The sequence below is a fragment of the Durio zibethinus genome, chromosome 26, assembly GCF_047325235.1.
Source record: "Durio zibethinus cultivar Kanyao isolate XHJ-2024 chromosome 26, ASM4732523v1, whole genome shotgun sequence".
Classification (NCBI taxonomy): Eukaryota; Viridiplantae; Streptophyta; class Magnoliopsida; order Malvales; family Malvaceae; genus Durio; species Durio zibethinus.
The window spans coordinates 17,122,842-17,142,064 of record NC_143187.1 but is presented as its reverse complement, the minus strand read 5'-3'; the positions used below and the strand labels follow the sequence as shown (position 1 = coordinate 17,142,064).

At 31.4% G+C, this 19,223-nt stretch overlaps 2 protein-coding genes across 2 annotated transcripts; both read right to left on the bottom strand.

The window, feature by feature from the left end:
- Positions 1-1,134: 1,134 nt before the first annotated feature.
- On the bottom strand, positions 1,135-8,319 carry LOC111275329 (protein SHOU4-like). The gene is made up of 5 exons (XM_022860618.2): positions 8,187-8,319; positions 5,422-6,403; positions 3,619-3,774; positions 2,843-3,054; positions 1,135-1,637 (listed from the first exon to the last, which is right to left on the bottom strand). Exons 2-5 carry the CDS (start codon positions 6,319-6,321, stop codon positions 1,445-1,447), a joined length of 1,461 nt encoding a protein of 486 aa, XP_022716353.2. The 5' UTR covers positions 6,322-6,403; positions 8,187-8,319; the 3' UTR covers positions 1,135-1,444.
- A 1,375-nt stretch (positions 8,320-9,694) lies between these two features.
- LOC111275331 (protein SHOU4-like) lies at positions 9,695-17,156 on the bottom strand. Its single transcript, XM_022860621.2, has 5 exons — positions 17,043-17,156; positions 14,342-15,322; positions 12,494-12,649; positions 11,658-11,869; positions 9,695-10,210 (listed from the first exon to the last, which is right to left on the bottom strand). The coding sequence occupies exons 2-5, from the start codon at positions 15,239-15,241 to the stop codon at positions 10,018-10,020; spliced, it is 1,461 nt and encodes a 486-aa protein (XP_022716356.2). The 5' UTR covers positions 15,242-15,322; positions 17,043-17,156; the 3' UTR covers positions 9,695-10,017.
- Positions 17,157-19,223: the final 2,067 nt, after the last annotated feature.

Sequence of the window (19,223 nt, the reverse complement as noted above, 5' to 3'; positions counted from 1 at the left end):
TAAAGAAAAAAGCAGGTTTTTATTTTTAAGAAAACCTAATTTATTTCTTAGCTTGTTGAAAATTAACCTTTTGTATCATCATCTTCACCCACACAGGGCAATATTTAAGTAAAATTTTTTATTAATAAATAAAAATTCATTTGAATATCAAAATCAATAAATTTAAAATTTTTATTACATGGATGAAGTATACAAAATTTTAAATAATTTGAATATGTTTTGATATTTTATGTAAATAATTATTTTTATTGAAAAAATTAACAAAATTTTCATCATTAAATAACTAAATGTTATTTTTAATTAACATTTTACATATTATTGTTCTTTTTATTGTATCTATCAACTTTTATTTTCTATTCTAATTTTTATTTAATCAATTTTAACGAAAAGCTTAAAAATTTTATTTAAAAATTTTTATCTAAATCTTTTTCTCGATACTCATCGTAAGGAAATCGATTGTTTTTTTTTTTTTTTTTTTAATTTTAAAGATTCAACCTTTTACCAAAATAAAAAAGGTTTCCAAATTTCATGATGGTCTTTCTCCTGAATTTCTTTTTTTTACATGCAAGCAACCCAACAGTTGCAAAGATCAAGAAAATAAGTAATTCGAGTATTCATTTCATGTAAAATTTTAATAATTTATATATTTATGTTATGTTTTTATGTAAATATGAAAAACACAATACATTATTTTATTTTTATTAAATTCATATATGATTTTTATTTAAATTTTAAAGCACATTACTTTTGTGTCCATTTTTATAGTGTTTTAAATTGTGAAATTGTGAAAGAAACAATCAAATAAATACTACTATATATATATATATATATATATATATATATATATATATATATATATATACACACACACACACTAAGGAATGTTGATGACAAAGGAAACAAGCTTTCTTCTTCAATGCAGTTCTGGAAATGAAAGGAACATTCCAAATGGTAGGGGATGAAACCCTAATTGACCAAATAATACAAATTCAAGAAGCACAAATTACCAAATATGTAATTCAAGTATTGCATATGTGCGCAGGACACGAGATTGAAATGCATTCCCTAGTAACTCAAGTCATCAATCATTGCCAACAAAAAGCAAAGCAAAATTGTCATGTAAAAACACAGATATACTCAATATCATGTTGTGTTTTTCTTTCTATTTAACAATATCACGAAATTCTCAAACACATACAATCCTCACATGAAGCCAACCCCATAACAACAGCCTTCAAGCCTAAAAGATAAAAATTGACAGCAAAGAAACCTGGAAAAGCTATACACCAAGTTAAAAGGATAAGAAACGCCACCTGCCTCTCATGTTCATCACTCACCCTTGCCACAGCAACTACCATCACCAAATATTAATAGAAGAAAAAAAGGAAGAAAAAGAGAATAAATTTTAAAAGAGTTGTTGGAAAAGTTTACAATGCACATGCTACTAAACGGGTATGGCATTGTTATTTGATGTGTCTTCACATCTCAATATAATACCCTCGAGGCTAGCTGGGAAGATACATTTGGCCCACTGGCATCCAGTTGTAATTGGCTCAGGTGGAGGGACAATCATAAGCACACTATCATTTCTCTGAACAACTCCCATTACACTAACCGTGCTTCCTTCCTTAATATACCTATAAACATAATAAAATTGCAATTTCAAAATAATTGACAACAAGATTAGAGTTTTTCAAACCAACAAATTCTAAGATTTGGGATTTAATTTCATAATAACATTGAGTGGTGGATCAATCTAACCATAAATGAGTACCATGCTGCTACATAAGACAAACCAATGGTAACCAAGTTAGATAATTTACAATCCACGTCAATCAAAGCTAAATGTACATTTTTGTGCTAGGGCTAAGTGGCAATAGAGCAAGTTTGGGTTGGTCGATCTATCCTCAAGTTCAAACTATTTTGGGTACAGATCGACTCAAGTTTAGACAAATTTTGGTGCAAACTATTTCAAATTTGGGTGGTTCCAGGTCTGGACAATGAAAGGTTGAGCCATCTCGGGTTTTAACCATATCTGATTTAAGTCATTTCGAGTTTGTGCCATCTTGAGTTCAGTTGGACTTGGATTAGTTAGTGTGAGTCTTTTCAGGTTATGGGTTTTGCACTGGATCAGTTTCAGGTTTGGGTTGTTGCAGGTTCAGATTACTTCAAGCCGGATTGCTCCAAGTTTGAGCTGTTTCAGGTTTTGATTGCCTCCAGCTTGTACTGTTTCGGATTTGGATCTTTGACTATTTTTAGTCAACTTGACCAATCAGGTTTGGTCTCGGACTGGCCTGGACTGTTTTTTCGGTTTGGTTAGATTTTGCCACCTCTAGCTAGGGCACCTTACATCAGACTTCGCTTTGCGATTCCAGTTTATTACAAACTAATCCTTACAACCAGAGAATATCACAAAAGATTACCCATCTTGAAAATAATGCATTGTAGAAGATAACTTCTAAGAATTGCAATTTGCAGACTCAAGAATAAGCCCCATCAGCCATCACTCAAATAAAGGGACCTTTAGTGCAACAATATATATATGGGAAAAGATCAACTTACACAAAAAACTTTTACATTTTTTTCTAACTATTGATTTTAATAGATCTAAGAAATGAGATTAAACAAATTTTTTTATTTTTCACTTGTCTCTCTCATCCCTTGGATCTATTAAAATCAATGGTTAAAAAAAGATGCAAAACTTTTTCGGTGTAACTAGATCCCTCCCTATATATATATAAAGAGAGAGAGAGAGAGAGAGACCCTCAGGATACCATTTATTGTTCCTGCAACATAAACACTTAATATTAAGGTGAAATTATGAATAGGAGAGAATGTTTACCCTTCTTTCATTCGCATAACACGGTCATCACTTGAAAGGTTCCTTTCTCCCAACCACCTGACAAATTCTGGAGACAACACTTCATTGGCTGGGTTGACATCTATAACAATTGAGTCATCCACATAAGGAGTTACTCTAGCTCCATAGCCTGTTTTTACTAATGCTCTCAACCCAGACTGGAAATCTGATATGTAGAAGTCAACTGCACGTCTCTGTCAAAATGACATACACAAAGGTTACATTCAAAAAGTATGAAATCTCAAGCTCAGTTAAAAAGGTTATATCCTCCAATGACTTGGATCCCAGGATGATGGTGTGTAAAGAAGACCCTCTTGCGATAACAATTAGATAAATTTGAATTTTAGATGGCAGACAAGAGAACTAGATGAAAGTTTATCCAGCTTCCCAGAGACATACAAACAGTAGTCAGGGTCCTCACGATAATAAATTTGATAATTCGAAACAAGAAAGAAGCCTAGAGAACATACAAAGCTGAACAAATGGGAAAAAATGAAAAAAAAAAAATTCCCAATAGGGAATTAAAACAAATTAGACAACATATAAACAAGTTTCGGCATATCTGCCCAGCAAAACCTGCAAGCATAGAGCAATGTGCCACTTCACAGTGTACATATGCCAATAAATCCTTGTTCTTTTCACATTTAAGGAGTGGAAACACCTCAGCTATTTGAAAATTTAAAATAAGGGCTAGCCATAACAAATTTCATAAAAACTAAGGAAACAATAGAATAAAAATTAACAATTCAATTACTCACTTCCAACAATCGGAGTCCCCAAGTACAACGACGATGCTTAGGATTGGCAGCTTTGGAATCCCATCCTCGATACTCATACAAACTAGTAGATGTATAAACACATCTGGGAACATTCTGGAAGGATGACTCAAGAGGCACATTCCCACATGTTACCACCTACAAAAATTACAACCAAACACTTAATTGATGTCATCTACACATTAACAAGCAGATAAACCAAATGGTTCCAACAAAAAACACAAGTACACAAGCATAAACAACCAGTAATTCAATTTCCACTAGTTAGAAGATGTGCAGCCATTACAGGGGATCATATGTATGTAAAATGAATGCTCTTCTATACCTATACGTACATGGTTTTTTATCCAACAGGCTTAGACCATAGTAATTACAATAGGACCTTAAGTTGGCAACTTGACATCAACTCAAATTATATATATATTTTTTATTTAATATCACAGTTCAAGCCATATAGGTTTTTTTTGGCCCACAACCATATAGATAGCATAGGAGGAATATTTTACACAATTTAGGTTAAACAATCTTATAGTGGAAATTTGATGAGTTTGAAGAATTAACTTAAGATCCCTGGTAACTACTAGAGGCTAAACCCCATGGAACCACTACACTTTATGTACTACTACCTGCAAATGAATGGCAACACTGTTAAAATAGATTGAATATTTCAGAATCAATTACATGAAAGCCAGTTCAGGTCTTTCAATCTTTATTAATAAAACAAATGATATCTTATAAAATTTTAAATTGATGTTCAACAAGTATATGTCACAGTGACTTGACAGGTCCTAAAATATTTCCTCCTTAGTAGTTAAAATACATATGAGCTATTTGAATTTAAAAAGTATTTAAACTACCACCTCTATCCTAAGGAATTTCATGTAAGGAAAGAGATTACAAATCTTATTTGCAAAGTTGATACTTTAATGTAGCATATAAATATGTCAAAGCTAAAGCAGTCACTCTAAGAATTTCAGTGCCCCAATATCAGAAGAAAGAGTTTTAAAGAAGGGAGGACACAGAGGGACAAATAGCATTAGAATTTTAAGAAAACATACAACAAGAACAAACTAAGGCCCCATTTAATTGATGCTTTTGCATTTTGATTTTTTTTCTGCCAAAAATTGAAATAAAAGGAAAAAGCAAAAGATAAAAAATAAACAAACAACCAAAAGACAAATAGTCCCTCTGTCACATTTTCTTTGTTCATCTTTATGTTTTTAGATGTTCCAAAACTATGTCCTCTTTTCCTTTTAGAACATTTAAATCTATTACTTTTTCTTTATTCCAAAATTATTTTTCATGACTTTTTTTTTTTACATTTTTACTATAAAACATATGGAACATCAATTTAAAAAAAAATGTTAACATTAAATACCCCAAAATCAAAGGATTTTTTTTTTTTTAAAGCTTTGAAAGTCCAAGGAGGACTAATAATTTGGATGGAAGGAGTAACAAAAAGCAAAAGCATCTAACAAAAGGAGTCTAAGCCTTCTCCTAGTAAGCAAATTCAATATCCAATAAGATCCATATATAAAAATTCAACAAAGTATCATAATAGCTGTCAGCTGCTTAATGAAAGCCTTGCCTTCAATCTGGATTTAGGACCAACTATAGCAGGGAAACCCTTAACAATGCCAGTTTCATAGAGGGAGGGGAAAAAGATGGCCAGGATTTCAAGAAAACATCCATTGAAGATTTTGGATGTTCATGTGATTATAGATCACTATTTGCCAGTAGCTATTATGAAACTATCATATAAAATCATTAAATTAAATCACATACCCCAGAAATTTTCACAAATTGTCCATTCTTTGCTTTTCTAAGCACTGCATCTGGATACCGAGCAATGAAGCCCATAATAGCTGTTCTCCCCCAATAGGAGTTCCAAGCAAATAAGGCAGCAACAGCACCAAAAAGGACCACAACAACAATGAGGAGAATGGCATTGTGAACTGCTCCGAGAATAAAACCACCAGCAATGAAACCCATTACAAAAAGCAGTATCAGTGCCCATAATATTAGTTTTGGGAAGTTCTTCTTGAAAGAAAAGTCATCATCTTGGCTAAGAACATTCACAGCCTGATTATGAACAACAGCAGAACCTTTTACTTTCATTGATACCATAGATTCCAAAGGACCAGACACTTTCCTAGGAGCTCCAGAGGAATTCAACGGACCTGAGGAGATAGGCCCAGACGTAATAAGGCCAGTTGTAGGGAGAACAGGAGGAATAGGACCAGAATTTTGACGTCCACTTGGTGTTGCTCCTCCAGATTGTGGACCAGATGATTTCTTTACAGGATCCCCATGTCTATTCAGCGGTCCAGAGTTTGACTTCTTTAATGAGGCTGAACCAGAGATGCCTCCAGTGGCACCAGGACCTCCTGTAGTATAGCCTGCCCGAGGTGCTGCATTCGGCATGATTGGTCCAGAATGTGAAGCAGCACCCCCAAAAGATCCAGTCCTTGAAGGAGCACCACTTATAGGCCCAGATTTCCTGGACTTAGAACCATCCATAGGGATATCAAACATTTTCCCCAGTTCTCCTGACTTCTTAATATCTCCACCAGTATACGGCATCGCTGCTGAGCTCATGGTTGGAGTCCTTTCTTTAGGCTGCTCTGGCCTGCCTGAGACATAAAGTCCATTGCTGAGCTGATGAGATGGGAATCTGGAACCCATCTAGCTTCCTAAATAGAATGGACCGAGATCACACAACAACAGCAACTGCTAGCAACTATGCTTACAAGAATTCAAAGCCCCCCTGAGAACAAATAGCACCTTGGCCATTAGAAAAGTGGTTTATTCAAATAACTTCAGAAATTTTTATAGACTTATCACAAACTAGGTTCAAAAGCTAAAGAGCTAATTGACACACAAATGAGGTAAAGCACACAAAGACATATAGCAGTAGAAAAGAGAACATAAATTAATCTCGTACATGATAAAGATAGTATTCAAAAAAGATTCCTCAAAAATATATAGGAGTAGCATCAAAGTTCAAAATTAGATGGCATCCCAGGTTTTCATTTGTGCTCGAGTAAGCAGGTTTTTTAGTAATCAGATAGATTTTTCATTAGATCCCGGAAACAAGGTGCAAAATGACAAAGAGGGGCAGCAATGTGGAAGACAATATCAAAAGTGTAAAAATGAAAGAGAAGAAAGATCACTTATCCAAAACTTCAACGAAGCATTCAATGACAGAAAAGTGCAAATTCAATTAGGAGGATCTCAAATATGATTAAAAAGAAAAATTACAATGAACAGAAGCAACATGGTAACATCACTGTCTCTGAGGATAAAACTTGAAAATTAGATTCTTTGACAACAGTTTATCAAAGAAGGACGAATCACATGATCAGTGAGAGTCTTATTATCAAAACAAACTCCATGAAAGTCCCAGTTCATAGCAATTACCGCAGAACATTTCCTTTCTTATAATTTTAAATAAACCTTTGCTTGCTAAAATGATCAATAAACAGAACCAAAAATTAAAAATTATGAATTTTTTGGCCAAATGAATTATGATTTGACGCTATAAAATTGAAAAGTTCTATAATATTCCTCAATAGTTCGTTAGATATAGTTTACTTGAGAATTTTGCATTATTGTATCATCAAAAACTAAGGTATCAAACATAAATTTATTTGTCAAACCAAGTAAACCATAATAGAAACTGTGTCACTAAACAAAACATCCAAAACAGTGACCAATTTCAAATCTTGCATTAGATGGACTGCTGATTTCACATTTTAGCACATCATGATTATCAATGAAATTGAAGCAAAAGAAAGATCTGAAGGCATAAGAAGAGAAGGAGAGTTCAGAGCACTGAGAAAATGCTGTAGGATGGCGCTTTTTTTTTTTTCTCTTGTGCTGTTGCACATATTCTCAGGAATTAACAGAATCAATCAAGTCAAAATAATCATATTTAGCAAGAAGATTATCACTACAAGTTTCCATAAAAGTTAAAAAAAAAAAAAAGTGCCATTTAAGTCCTCAACCACCAAAGAACCAGAATCAATCACCCAAATCAACATTTCAAACAAAATCAAGTAAAAAGCCATGAGATTCAATATAAGAAACAATCAAAATGAAAAAAAACAAAGCATAGCCTCTTTCCTTTTTCACCAGAAATAAATAGAATGAAGGAGATCTATACAAAGAAACATATATTCCTGAACTTAATGAGCTCAGTTAAAGGAACGAATTTTTGTCTACATAGAGTCCAAAATATAACATTTAACACTTGAACATAAAGATTTCACTTGCATTTTTATTTTGTCAAAAAAAAAAAACAATAGTAATTTTTTGATATCAAAAAACAAAATCATCCAATTTTAACAGCAAAACTAAAACAAGCAAATTTACAGGGTAATATCACAAAATAAAAGATACCCAGATCGCCATTTGGAGTAAAAACCAAGAAAATGAAAAAGATCTGAGGAAAGAAGCAGAGATTTGTGGTGGTATACAATAGTAGGAATAAAGTAAAGAGTTATAAAATGGAAATAAGTGCAACAGAAAAAGGTAAAGTAAAGACATACCTGAAGTAAAGGAAGAAAGGGTTGAAGAGGAAATGAGGAGATTTGCAGACATAATGGTTAGAGGAAGAAAAGAAAAGAAAATCAAAGAGACAGACAGAGAGACCTCCCAACAACAATCCCACACTCTCTCTGTAAAAAGTCTTTGAGGTTGAGTTGTTTTTTTTTAATTGTTGTTGTTTGTTGTCCTTTCTCTCTCTCTATATATATATATATATATATATATATATATCATAATACAAATTTACTCATTTGCTCATCCCATTACGTACAATTTTTTTTTTTAGTTTCAGCGGTCACTTGAGATAGCCGCAACAACCAGTGGGTGTCTCGTCCGGCTAGAGCCTACAGACTCAAGCAAAAATCATTACAATTAAGAATAAAATAATAATATTATAATTTATTAATGTCGTCTCAAAATAGTAATTTTATTGTTTTAATAATTTAAGATAATTATTTTTAAAAATTTTTAAATTAATATTAAATAAAGTGATATAATTATTAAATGTAAATTATCATAATTTTTAAATTAATCATCTTGTTCTAAATACTTTTTAAAACGTTTTTGTTAATTTATTAAGTTTTTTTTCTTAATGAGAAAAATAATTTTTAATATCTCTTTAATTTGAACCTAAATAATTTTTTTTAAAATTTTTTAAAAAGAAATTATGATAAAAAATTTTTAAAATGGGAAGACTCGAAATAGGGTTTTCAGTTTAGGACTATATATTAGCAGGCCAACTATGTTCTTATGACTTAGTTTAAACAAATATATTGATTTATTAATAATTATATTATTATATAAGTATATATTATATTAATATATATTATATATGATATCCTTATTCAGGATTTAATGTAATTATTTTAATATAAAATAATGTGAATCAATATTTATTTTGAATAAATTTTTAATATTTTAAATGTTAATTGAAAATTAAAGATAGATGAAAATAATTTATTAATTTATTTTTAAATTAATGTTTGATGGTTATTTTTTCTATATCATTTCTTCATCACGGATGTATGTTTTTACCAAATACATATCTTATCGTTACTTAACTTAATCTTACCAAACTTAACTCAATCACTCAATCACATAGTAATCAACTCACCAATTTCCCAAACAGAGCCTAAATATAAGAATTGTTAAAATGTCTACCATAAACGACAATTATAGTCTTACTTGAAACTAGTTATTTCTCATGGTTAGGTTATTGAAGTAACGTATAGGGCTCATGATATTTTTTCATGACAATGACATAGTTATTACTTTCATTAGCATTTTTTATTAAATGGCGATTTTCATTTGGAGGACACGAGATTAAATTATATTATTAATCCTAAATTGAACAACACCCTGAATATTTTAGCCGATTAGCAACATGTAATTCAAGTATAGTGTTTGTGTGCAGGACGTGAGATTGAAATTCAAAGTCATTAATGATCAAAATCGAGGGGAGCCTGTCATTGGCAACAAAAACAAAGCAAAACTGTCATACAAACACAAATATACTCAATAGCTTGTAGTGCTTTTCTTTCTATTTAACAATATCACGAAATTCTCACACATAAAATCCCCAACCGCATGAAAACAACCCCATAACAACAGCCTTCAAGCCTACAAGATAAAAATTAAGGGCAAATAAACCTGAAAAAGCTATACACCAAGTTAAAAGGATAAGAAACGCCACCAGCCTCCCACGTTCATCACACGTCCTTACCACAGCCACCACCATCACCAAATATTAATAGAAAAAAAAAAAAAAAAGGAAGAAAAAGAGAATAAATTTTAAAAGAGTTGTTGCTGGAAAAGTTTACAATGCACAGGCTACTAAACGGGTATGGCATCGTTATTTGATGTGTCTTCACATCTTAATACAATACCCTCGAGGCTAGCTGGGAAGATACATTTGAACCACTGGCATCCAGTTGTAATTGGCTCTGGTGGAGGGACAATCATAAGTACATTGTCATTTCTCTGAACAACTCCCATTACGCTAACCGCGCTTCCTTCCTTAATATACCTATAAACATTAAATTGCAACTTCAATATAGTTTACAGCAAACATGATCAGAGTTTTTCTAACCAACTTATTCTAAGATTTGGGATAGAAATAAGAGCTTAAGTGCTTTTAATATCCAACTCATTTACAATGCAAAAACAACTGCATCTCATATGCTAAGAAGTTAGAGCTAGAACTATGAAGCTTTCCTCAATTTAATTGAAAATGAAAATTTCAAAAGGTACAAGTGCCCATTAAATGGACTAGACTATAAACAGTGAAACCTTAGCAAAAACAGCACGCTAGTCTAAGTTGCATTTAAACTTTCCATCCCAACCCAAATGGCCTTCACACTTCCCTCTTAATTGATCCTAATTCATTATTATTTAATTTCATAATTACATTGAGTTGGGGATCAATTCAACCATAATGAGTACCATGCTGCTACATAAGACAATGCAATGGTAAGCAAGTTGAATAATTTACAACCCACATCAATCAAAGCGAAGTGTACATTTTAGAGCTAGTGCTAGAGGTGGCAATTGAGCAAGTTCAAGTCGGTCAATCTATCCTCAAGTTCAAATTATTTTGAATCCAGATCGTCTCAAGTTTAGACAAATTTGGGCATAAACCATTTCAAATTTGGGCCATTTCAGGTTTGGACAATGACAGGTTTGAGCCATCTTGGTTTTGTACTGTCTCAAATTTAGGTCATTTCGAGTTTGGGCCATCTCGAGTTTGGTCGGACTTGGATTGATTACAGTTTGAGTCTTTTCGGGTTTTTATGGGTTTTGCATTGGATCGGTCTCAGGTTTTGCTTGTTACAGGTTAGGATTACTTCGGTCCAGATTGCTTCAAGTTTGAGCTTTTCGGGTTTTGAACAGATCAAACGGTTTAGGATTTGGATCTTTGACTACTTTTGGTCAACCAGACAGGACAGGGTTTGGTCTCTAACCGATTTGGACCATTTTTTCAGTTTGGTTAGATTTTTGCCACCTCTAGCTAGGAAACCTTACATCAGGCTTCACTTTTTTTGGTACAATGGATGGGCATAGCCCATGGGGGAAGATGAGGAAGTCTTGGTTCAAAACTAAGACCTCTATTTCCTCCTAAGAGCTTCTTAGCCACTAGGTCAAGGAGCTGAGGACATCAGGCTTCACTTTGCAATCCCAGTTTATGACCAACTGGTCCTTACAACTGGAGAATATCACAAAAAACTACCCATCTCGAAAATAGTGCATTGTAGAAGATAACTTCTAAGAATTTGCGAACTCAAGAATAAGCCCTATCAGCCATCACTCAAATAGAGAGACCTTCAAAGCACCAAAATATATGTGTATATATATGTGTGTGTGTAAGTGTGTGTGTGTATATATAGAGAGAGAGAGAGCCTCAGGATACATTTATTGTTCCTGCAACATAAGCACTTAATATTATGGTGAAATTATGAATGGGAGAGAACATTTACCCTTCTTTCATTCGCATAACACGGTCATCACTGGAAAGGTTCCTTTCTCCCAACCACCTGACAAATTCTGGAGACAACACTTCATTGGCTGGGTTGACATCTATAACAATTGAGTCATCCACATAAGGAGTCACTCTTGCTCCATAGCCTGCTTTTACTAATGCTCTCAACCCAGACTGGAAATCTGATATGTAGAAGTCAACTGCACGCCTCTGTCAAAATGACATACATAAAGGTTACATTTGAAAGTGAAATCTCAAGCTCAATTAAAAAGGTTATATCCTCCAATGACTTGGATCCTAGGGTTATCGTGTGTAAAGAAGACCCTCTTGTGATAACAAGTAGATAAATTTTATTTTTACGTGGCAGAAAAGAGAACCTGATGAAAGTTTATCCAGCTTCCCAGAACCATACAAACAGTGTCAGTTCTTTTTTTTTTTTTTTTCTGAATCATATTGAAAGTGTTAGTTGATCAAAGCTTCTGAACTACTTGGTGAAGCATCTCATGGTAAAATTTGATAATTCGAAACAACAAAGAAGCCTAGAGTACGTACAAAGCTGAACATAGGGGAAAAAGACAAAAAAATCTTTCCCAATAGGGAATTAAAATACATTAGACAACATATAAACACAAGTTTTGGCATATCTGCCCAGCAACACCTGTAAGCATAGAGCAACATACCGCTTCACAGCACACATAAAAGCCTTGTTTCCTTTTACATCTAAAGAGCGGAAACTCCTCAGCTACTTCAAAATTTAAAATAAGGGCAAGCCACAGCAAATTTCATAAAAAATAAGGAAACAATAAAATAAAAATGAACAATTCAATTACTCACTTCCAACAATCGGAGTCCCCAAGTAAAACGACGATGCTTGGGATTGGCAGCTTTGGAATCCCATCCTCGATACTCATACAAACTAGTAGATGCATAAACACATCTGGGAACTTTCTGGAAGGATGACTCAAGAGGCACATTCCCACATGTTACCACCTACAAAAATTACAACCAAACACTTAATCGATGTCATCCGCACATTAACAAGCAGATAAACTAAATGGTTCCAACAAAAAACACTACACAAGCATAAACAACCAGTAATTCAATTTCAAGTAGCTAGAAGATGTGCAGCGTTACGGGGGATTATATGTACATAACATAAACGCTCTTGTATGCATATATGTACATGATTTTGATCCAACAGGCTTAGGCCATAGTAATTACAATAGGACCTTGAGTTGCCAACTTGACATCAACTCAAATTATATATATTTTTTATTTAATATCACACTTCAAACCATATAGAGTTTTTTAACCGTATAGATAACATATAAGGAATATTTTATACAATTTAGGTTAAACACTCTTATAGTGAAAATTTTATTAATTTGAAGAATTAACTTAAGATACCTGGTAACTACCATAGGCTCAACCCCATGGAACCACTACATTTTATGTACTACTACCTACACAAGTAGGTGTGAATGAATGGCACCACCTTAAAATAGATTTAATGTTTCAGAATCAATTACGTTAAAGTCAGTTCAGGTCTTTCAATCTTTATTAGTAAAACAAATGATATCTTACAAAATTTTAAGTTGATGTTTGCCAAGTATATGTCACAGTGACTCAACAATACATGCTTAAACTCTTATCGACTCATGGTCCTAAAATTTTTCCTTGTTAATAGTTAAAATACATACGAGTTATTTGAATTTAAATAGTAAGTATTTTAACTACCATCTCTATCCTAAGGAATTTCATTAAGGAAACAGATTACTCCCAAAACCAGTCTCTGCTAGTTTCTGTCATATACTTTTTGATTGTATGTAACATATAAATTTGTCAAAGCTAAACAATTGTCGAAAAATTTCAGTGCCCCAATAAGCAGAAGAAGAAAGGGTTTTAAAGAAGGAAGGAAGTAGAGAGGGACAAAAAGCATTAGCTTCGAAGAAAACACACAACAAGAACAAACTAAGGCCCCCAACTGGTTCATGCTTTTGCTTTTTAAAAAAAAAATAAAAATTTGCCAAAAATTGAATAGAAAGTAAAAGCAAAAGATCAAAAATAAAAAAAAACAACCAAGACAAATACTCCCTACATCCCATTTTCTTTGTATGTCTTGGATGTCCCAAAACTATGTCCTCTTTCTTTTTTATAACAATTAAATCTCTTACTTTTTCTTTATTCCAAAATTATTTTTCATTATTTTTTTATTTTTTGAAAATAAAAACTATGGAACACCAATTTTATAAAAAAATTTAAAATTTTAATATAAATACACCAAAGTCAAAAGTTTTTTTTTTTCAAATGCCATGAAAGTCCAACGAGGACTAACAATTTGGACCGAGGGAGTAGCAAAATGCAAAAGCATCTAACAAGAGAAGTCTAAGCCTTCTCCTATTAAGTAAATTCAATTTCCAAAAAGATCCACATATAAAGATTCAACAAAGTATCATGATAGCTACCAGTGACTTAATGAAATCCTTGTCCTTAATCTGGACATAGGACCAACTATAACAAGGAAACCCTTAAAAACGACAGTTTCATAGAGGGAGGGAAAAAGCTGTTCAGGATTTGAAGAAACATCCTTGAAAATTTTGGATGTTCATGTGATTGTAGATCACTATTTGCCAGTAGCTATTATGAAACTATCATATCAAATGGGTAAAATAGATCACATACCCCAGAAATTTTCACAAATTGTCCATTCTTTGCATTTCTAAGCTCAGCATCTGGATAACGAGCAATGAAACCCAAAATAGCTGTTCTCCCCCAATAGGAGTTCCAAGCAAATAATGCAGCAACAGCACCAAAAAGAACCACAACAACAATGAGGAGAATGGCATTGTGAACTGCTCCGAGAATAAAACCACCAGCAATGAAACCCATTACAAAAAGCAGTATCAGTGCCCATAATATTAGTTTTGGGAAGTTCTTCTTGAAAGAAAAGTCATCATCTTGGCTAAGAACATTCACAGCCTGATTATGAACAACAGCAGAACCTTTTACTTTCATTGATCCCATAGATTCCAAAGGACCAGACACTTTCCGAGGAGCCCCAGAGGAGTTCAATGGGCCTGAAGAGATGGGCCCAGATGTAATAAGGCCAGTTGTAGGGAGAACAGGAGGAATAGGACCAGAATTTTGACGTCCACTTGGTGTTACTCCACCAGATTGTGGACCAGATGATTTCTTTACAGGATCCCCATGTCTATTCAGTGGTCCAGAGTTTGACTTCTTTAATGAGGCTGAACCAGATATGCCTCCAATGGCACCAGGACCTCCTGTAGTATAGCCTGCCCGAGGTGCTGCATTCGGCATGATTGGTCCAGAATGTGAAGCAGCACCCCCAAAAGATCCAGTCCTTGAAGGAGCACTACTTATAGGCCCAGATTTCCTGGACTTAGAACCATCCATAGGGATATCAAACATTTTCCCCAGTTCTCCTGACTTCTTAATATCTCCACCAGTATAAGGCATGGCTACTGAGCTCATGGTTGGAGTCCTTTCTTTAGGCTGCTCTGGCCTGCCTGAGACATAAAGCCCATTGCTGAGCTGATGAGATGGGAATCTGGAACCCATCTAGCTTCCTAAATAGAATGGACCAAGATCACACAACAACAGCAACTGCTAGCAACTATGCTTACAAGAATTCAAAGCCCCCTGAGAACAAATAGCACCTTGGCCATTAGAAAAGTGGTTTATTCAAATACCTTCAGAAATTTATATAGACTTATCACAAATTAGGTTCAAAAGGTAAAGAGCTAATTGACATAGCAATAGAAAAGAGGAACATAAATTAATCTTGTACATGATAAAGATAGCATTCATAAAAAGATTCCTCTAATATATATATATAGAAGCAGCATCAAAGTTTCAAAATTAGATGGCATCTCAGGTTTTCATTTGTACTAGAGTAAGCAGGTTTTTTGATAATCAGATAGATTTTTCATTAGATCTTTGAAGCAAGGAGCAAACAACAAAGAGGCAGCCATGTGGAAGACAAAATGAAAGAGTAAACATGAAAGAGAAGAAAGATCACTGATCCAAAATTTCAACGAAGTATTCAATGGCAGAAAAGTGCAAATTCAATTAGGAGGATCTCAAATATGATAAAAAACCAAAATTACAATGAACATAAGCAACATGGTAACATAACTGTCTCTGAGGATAAGACTTGAAAATTAGATTCTTTGACAACAGTTTGCCAAGTAAGGAAGAATCACATGATCACAAAGAGTCTTATTATCAAAACAAACTCCATGAAAGTCCCAGTTCATAGCAATTACCCCAGAACACTTCCGTTCTCACAATTTTAAATAAACCTTTGCTTGCTATAATATCAATAAACAGAATAAAAAATTAAGAACTATGATTTGATGCTATAAAATCCAAAGTTCTATAATATCCCTCAATAGTTCGTTAGATGTAATTTACTTGAGACTTTTGCATTATTGTATCATCAAAAACTAAGGTATCAAACATAATTTTTTTTGCCAAACCAACTAAGTAAACCATAATAGAAACTGTGTCACTAAACAAAACATCCAAAACAGTGACCAATTTCAAATCTTGCATTAGACGGACTGCTGATTTCACATTTAGCACATCATGATTTTGAATGAAATTCAAACAAAGACAGATCTGAAGGTAAAAGAAGAGAACGAGAATTCACAGTACTGAGAAAATGCTGTAGGAAGGCGCTTTTTTTTTCTCTTGTGCTATTGCACAGTTTCTCAGGAATTAACAGAGTCCATTAAGTCAAAATACTTATATTTATCAAAAAAGATCATCATTGCAAGTTTCCATAGAATTAAAAAAAAAAAAAGTGTCATTTCAGTCCTCAACCACCCAAACAACCAGAATCAATCACCCGGATCAACATTTCAAACAAAATCAAGAAAAAGGCCGTGAGATCCAATATAAGAAACAATCCAAATCAAAGAAACAAAGCACAGCTTCTTTCCTTTTCACCAGAAATAGATAAAATGAAGGAGATCTATACAAAGAAACATATACTCCTAAGCTTAATGAGCTCAGTTAAAGGAACAAATTTTTTTTCTACATAGAGTCCAAAATATAAGATTGAACAGTTGAACATAAGATTTCACTTGCATTTTAATGTTGTAAAAACAAAAAGTAATTTTTTGGCATCAAAAATCAAAATCTTCCAATTTCAACAGCAAAACTAAAACAAGCAAATTTACAGGCTAAAATCACAAAACAAAAGATACCCATATCGCCATTTGGAGTAAAAACCAAGAAAATGGAAAAGATCTGAGGAAAAAAGCAGAGATTTGTGGTGTTATACAATAGTAGGAATAAAGTGAAGAGTTATGAAATGGCAATAAATTTAAAATAAAAAGGTAAAGTAAAGACATACCTGAAGAAAAGGAAGAAAGGGTTGAAGAGGAAATGAGGAGATTTGCAGACATAATGGTTAGGGGAAGAAAAGAAAAGAAAATCAAAGAGACAGACAGAGAGACCTTCCAACAGCAATCCCACACTCTCTCTATAAGAAGTCTTTATAAAAAGTCATTAAGGTTTAGTTGTTTTTCTTTATTGTTGTTGTTTGTTGTCCTTTCTCTCTCTAAATATATGGTATCATATTACAAATTTATTACATTTTCATTTTTTTGGGTTTCAGCTGTCACTTGAGATAGCCGCAACAACCGGTGGGTGTCTCATCCGGCTCAAGCCTCCTAACTCAAGCAAAAATCATTAAAAGTAAGCTATGTAGTTTTGGCTTAGGATAATCAAATTTAAATATATAAATATATATTTATTTACTTTTATGTTGTTATAAACATATGACATCTTTATTTAAAATTCAAATATTATTTTATATAAAATAACATTTTATATTATTTTACATTTTTTATATTTTGCATGTTAATTGAAATTTAAAGTTACATAAAAATAATTTATTAATTTATTTTTAAATTAATGTTCAATGATTTTTTTATTCATCTTACTGTTAACTTTTTTTTACATGTACATATTTTTTTACTATTTATTTTAAGCTTATTATCATAACAACCAATCTTATTAATATAATTATTTTTAATTTCATCATAATTTACTCATTGTTATTCCAACTAAAGCCTAAATGTAAAAATGGTTAACATGCACACGATATATGTTAATATATATACGACAATCGATAAATATAAAAATTGTTTTTTCTTTTAGTTAGGTTATTGAAATGGTGCACTAGGGCTCATGATTTTTTTTTAATAAAATAACATATTCATCTCTTAGATTACATTTGTTTAATAAAAATTGTTTTTTAAAAAATAATTTTAAAATTTTTTTAATATTTGTGTGGCATAAAATTAATTTTTTAAAAAATATTTCTTAATAAATAAAAAATAACTTCTTAATCAATGAAAAATAAATTTTTTTTTGGAAACTTATTTTTTTCTTTTGAAAAAAAAGATAATTTTTAAAAAATAATTATTTATGAATATAACTACTTATCAAATTGGTAAATATAGTTTTACTCAAGTCAAACAGTGAATATAGTTTTTCAATGTAACTCGACTCCAAATATTATTAAACTAATAAAAAAAAATTTATTTAATTTCATTAAAAAATTTAAAATATTAATATAAAAATTCCAGTATTTTAATTTTAAATATATCTATAAATCTACTCAAGCTAAATCTTGGATATGATTTTTTAAGTTGGGATTTAATTTGAACAAACTTGAAAGAAATTAATTTTAAAAGTCTTCTAATATTTTAATTTAAATTATTTCTATATTGTATATTATTAAATATAAATATTTTTAATATTTCAATAATAAATAATATTATATTAAATATTTATATAGTAAATAATATTTTTATCATTTTAATAATATATATTAATTAACATAATAATATTATTTTATTTTTAATAACTTTTTAATATTTTTCTATTTAAAATATATTATTTTATTTTATTGACAATTGTATTATATTACTATTTAATAATAAATACTTTTAATATAGAATATAACTATTTCAATAGTATAATGTTTATAATATTTTAAAAATAAATATTACTATTTTTAATATTATTACATTAATAGAATAATATTTTAAGAAATTAATACTATTTTGAATATTTTAAAATATTAATAAAAATAAAAATATTTTTTTATTTTAAGTGTTTAATATTAATATAATATTTTAGTATTAAATATTATTAATAAAATAAAATTATTTTTAATATTAATAATTTAATAATAAATAATTTCAATGTTGTAATAATAAATCATTTTTAATATTTTAATAGCTATATTAATATTATTTAAAAAGAAATAGTAGATTTTTCAAAAAATAACCAAATAACAAAAAATATTTTTTTTGGCTCATCCAAACAATACAAAGTCTCTATTTACCAGAAAATGAAAACATTTTCAAAAAATATTTTTTGAAAGTCAATTTTAGCTAAACAAATAAAGTCAAAATAATATTTTTTTTACTAAAAATAATATATTTTTATTGATATTCTTACCTTCCATTACGTTTTAAAAATTTTATAGCTATTTCTTATGGTATTAAGACAATTTTAATCC

What these genes read in the sequence shown, in the direction of transcription:
- LOC111275329 (XM_022860618.2), bottom strand. Translation starts at nt 6,321, where the DNA reads ATGGGTTCCAGATTCCCATCTCATCAGCTCAGCAATGGACTTTATGTC. An exon ending in AATTTGTGAAAATTTCTGGG is followed by an intron (nt 3,775 to 5,421) that starts GTATGTGATTTA and finishes TAATTTTTGTAG; the next exon opens with GTGGTAACATGTGGGAATGT. An exon ending in GTTATGCGAATGAAAGAAGG is followed by an intron (nt 1,638 to 2,842) that starts GTAAACATTCTC and finishes TTATGTTTATAG; the next exon opens with GTATATTAAGGAAGGAAGCA.
- LOC111275331 (XM_022860621.2), bottom strand. Translation starts at nt 15,241, where the DNA reads ATGGGTTCCAGATTCCCATCTCATCAGCTCAGCAATGGGCTTTATGTC. An exon ending in AATTTGTGAAAATTTCTGGG is followed by an intron (nt 12,650 to 14,341) that starts GTATGTGATCTA and finishes TAATTTTTGTAG; the next exon opens with GTGGTAACATGTGGGAATGT. An exon ending in GTTATGCGAATGAAAGAAGG is followed by an intron (nt 10,211 to 11,657) that starts GTAAATGTTCTC and finishes TAATGTTTATAG; the next exon opens with GTATATTAAGGAAGGAAGCG.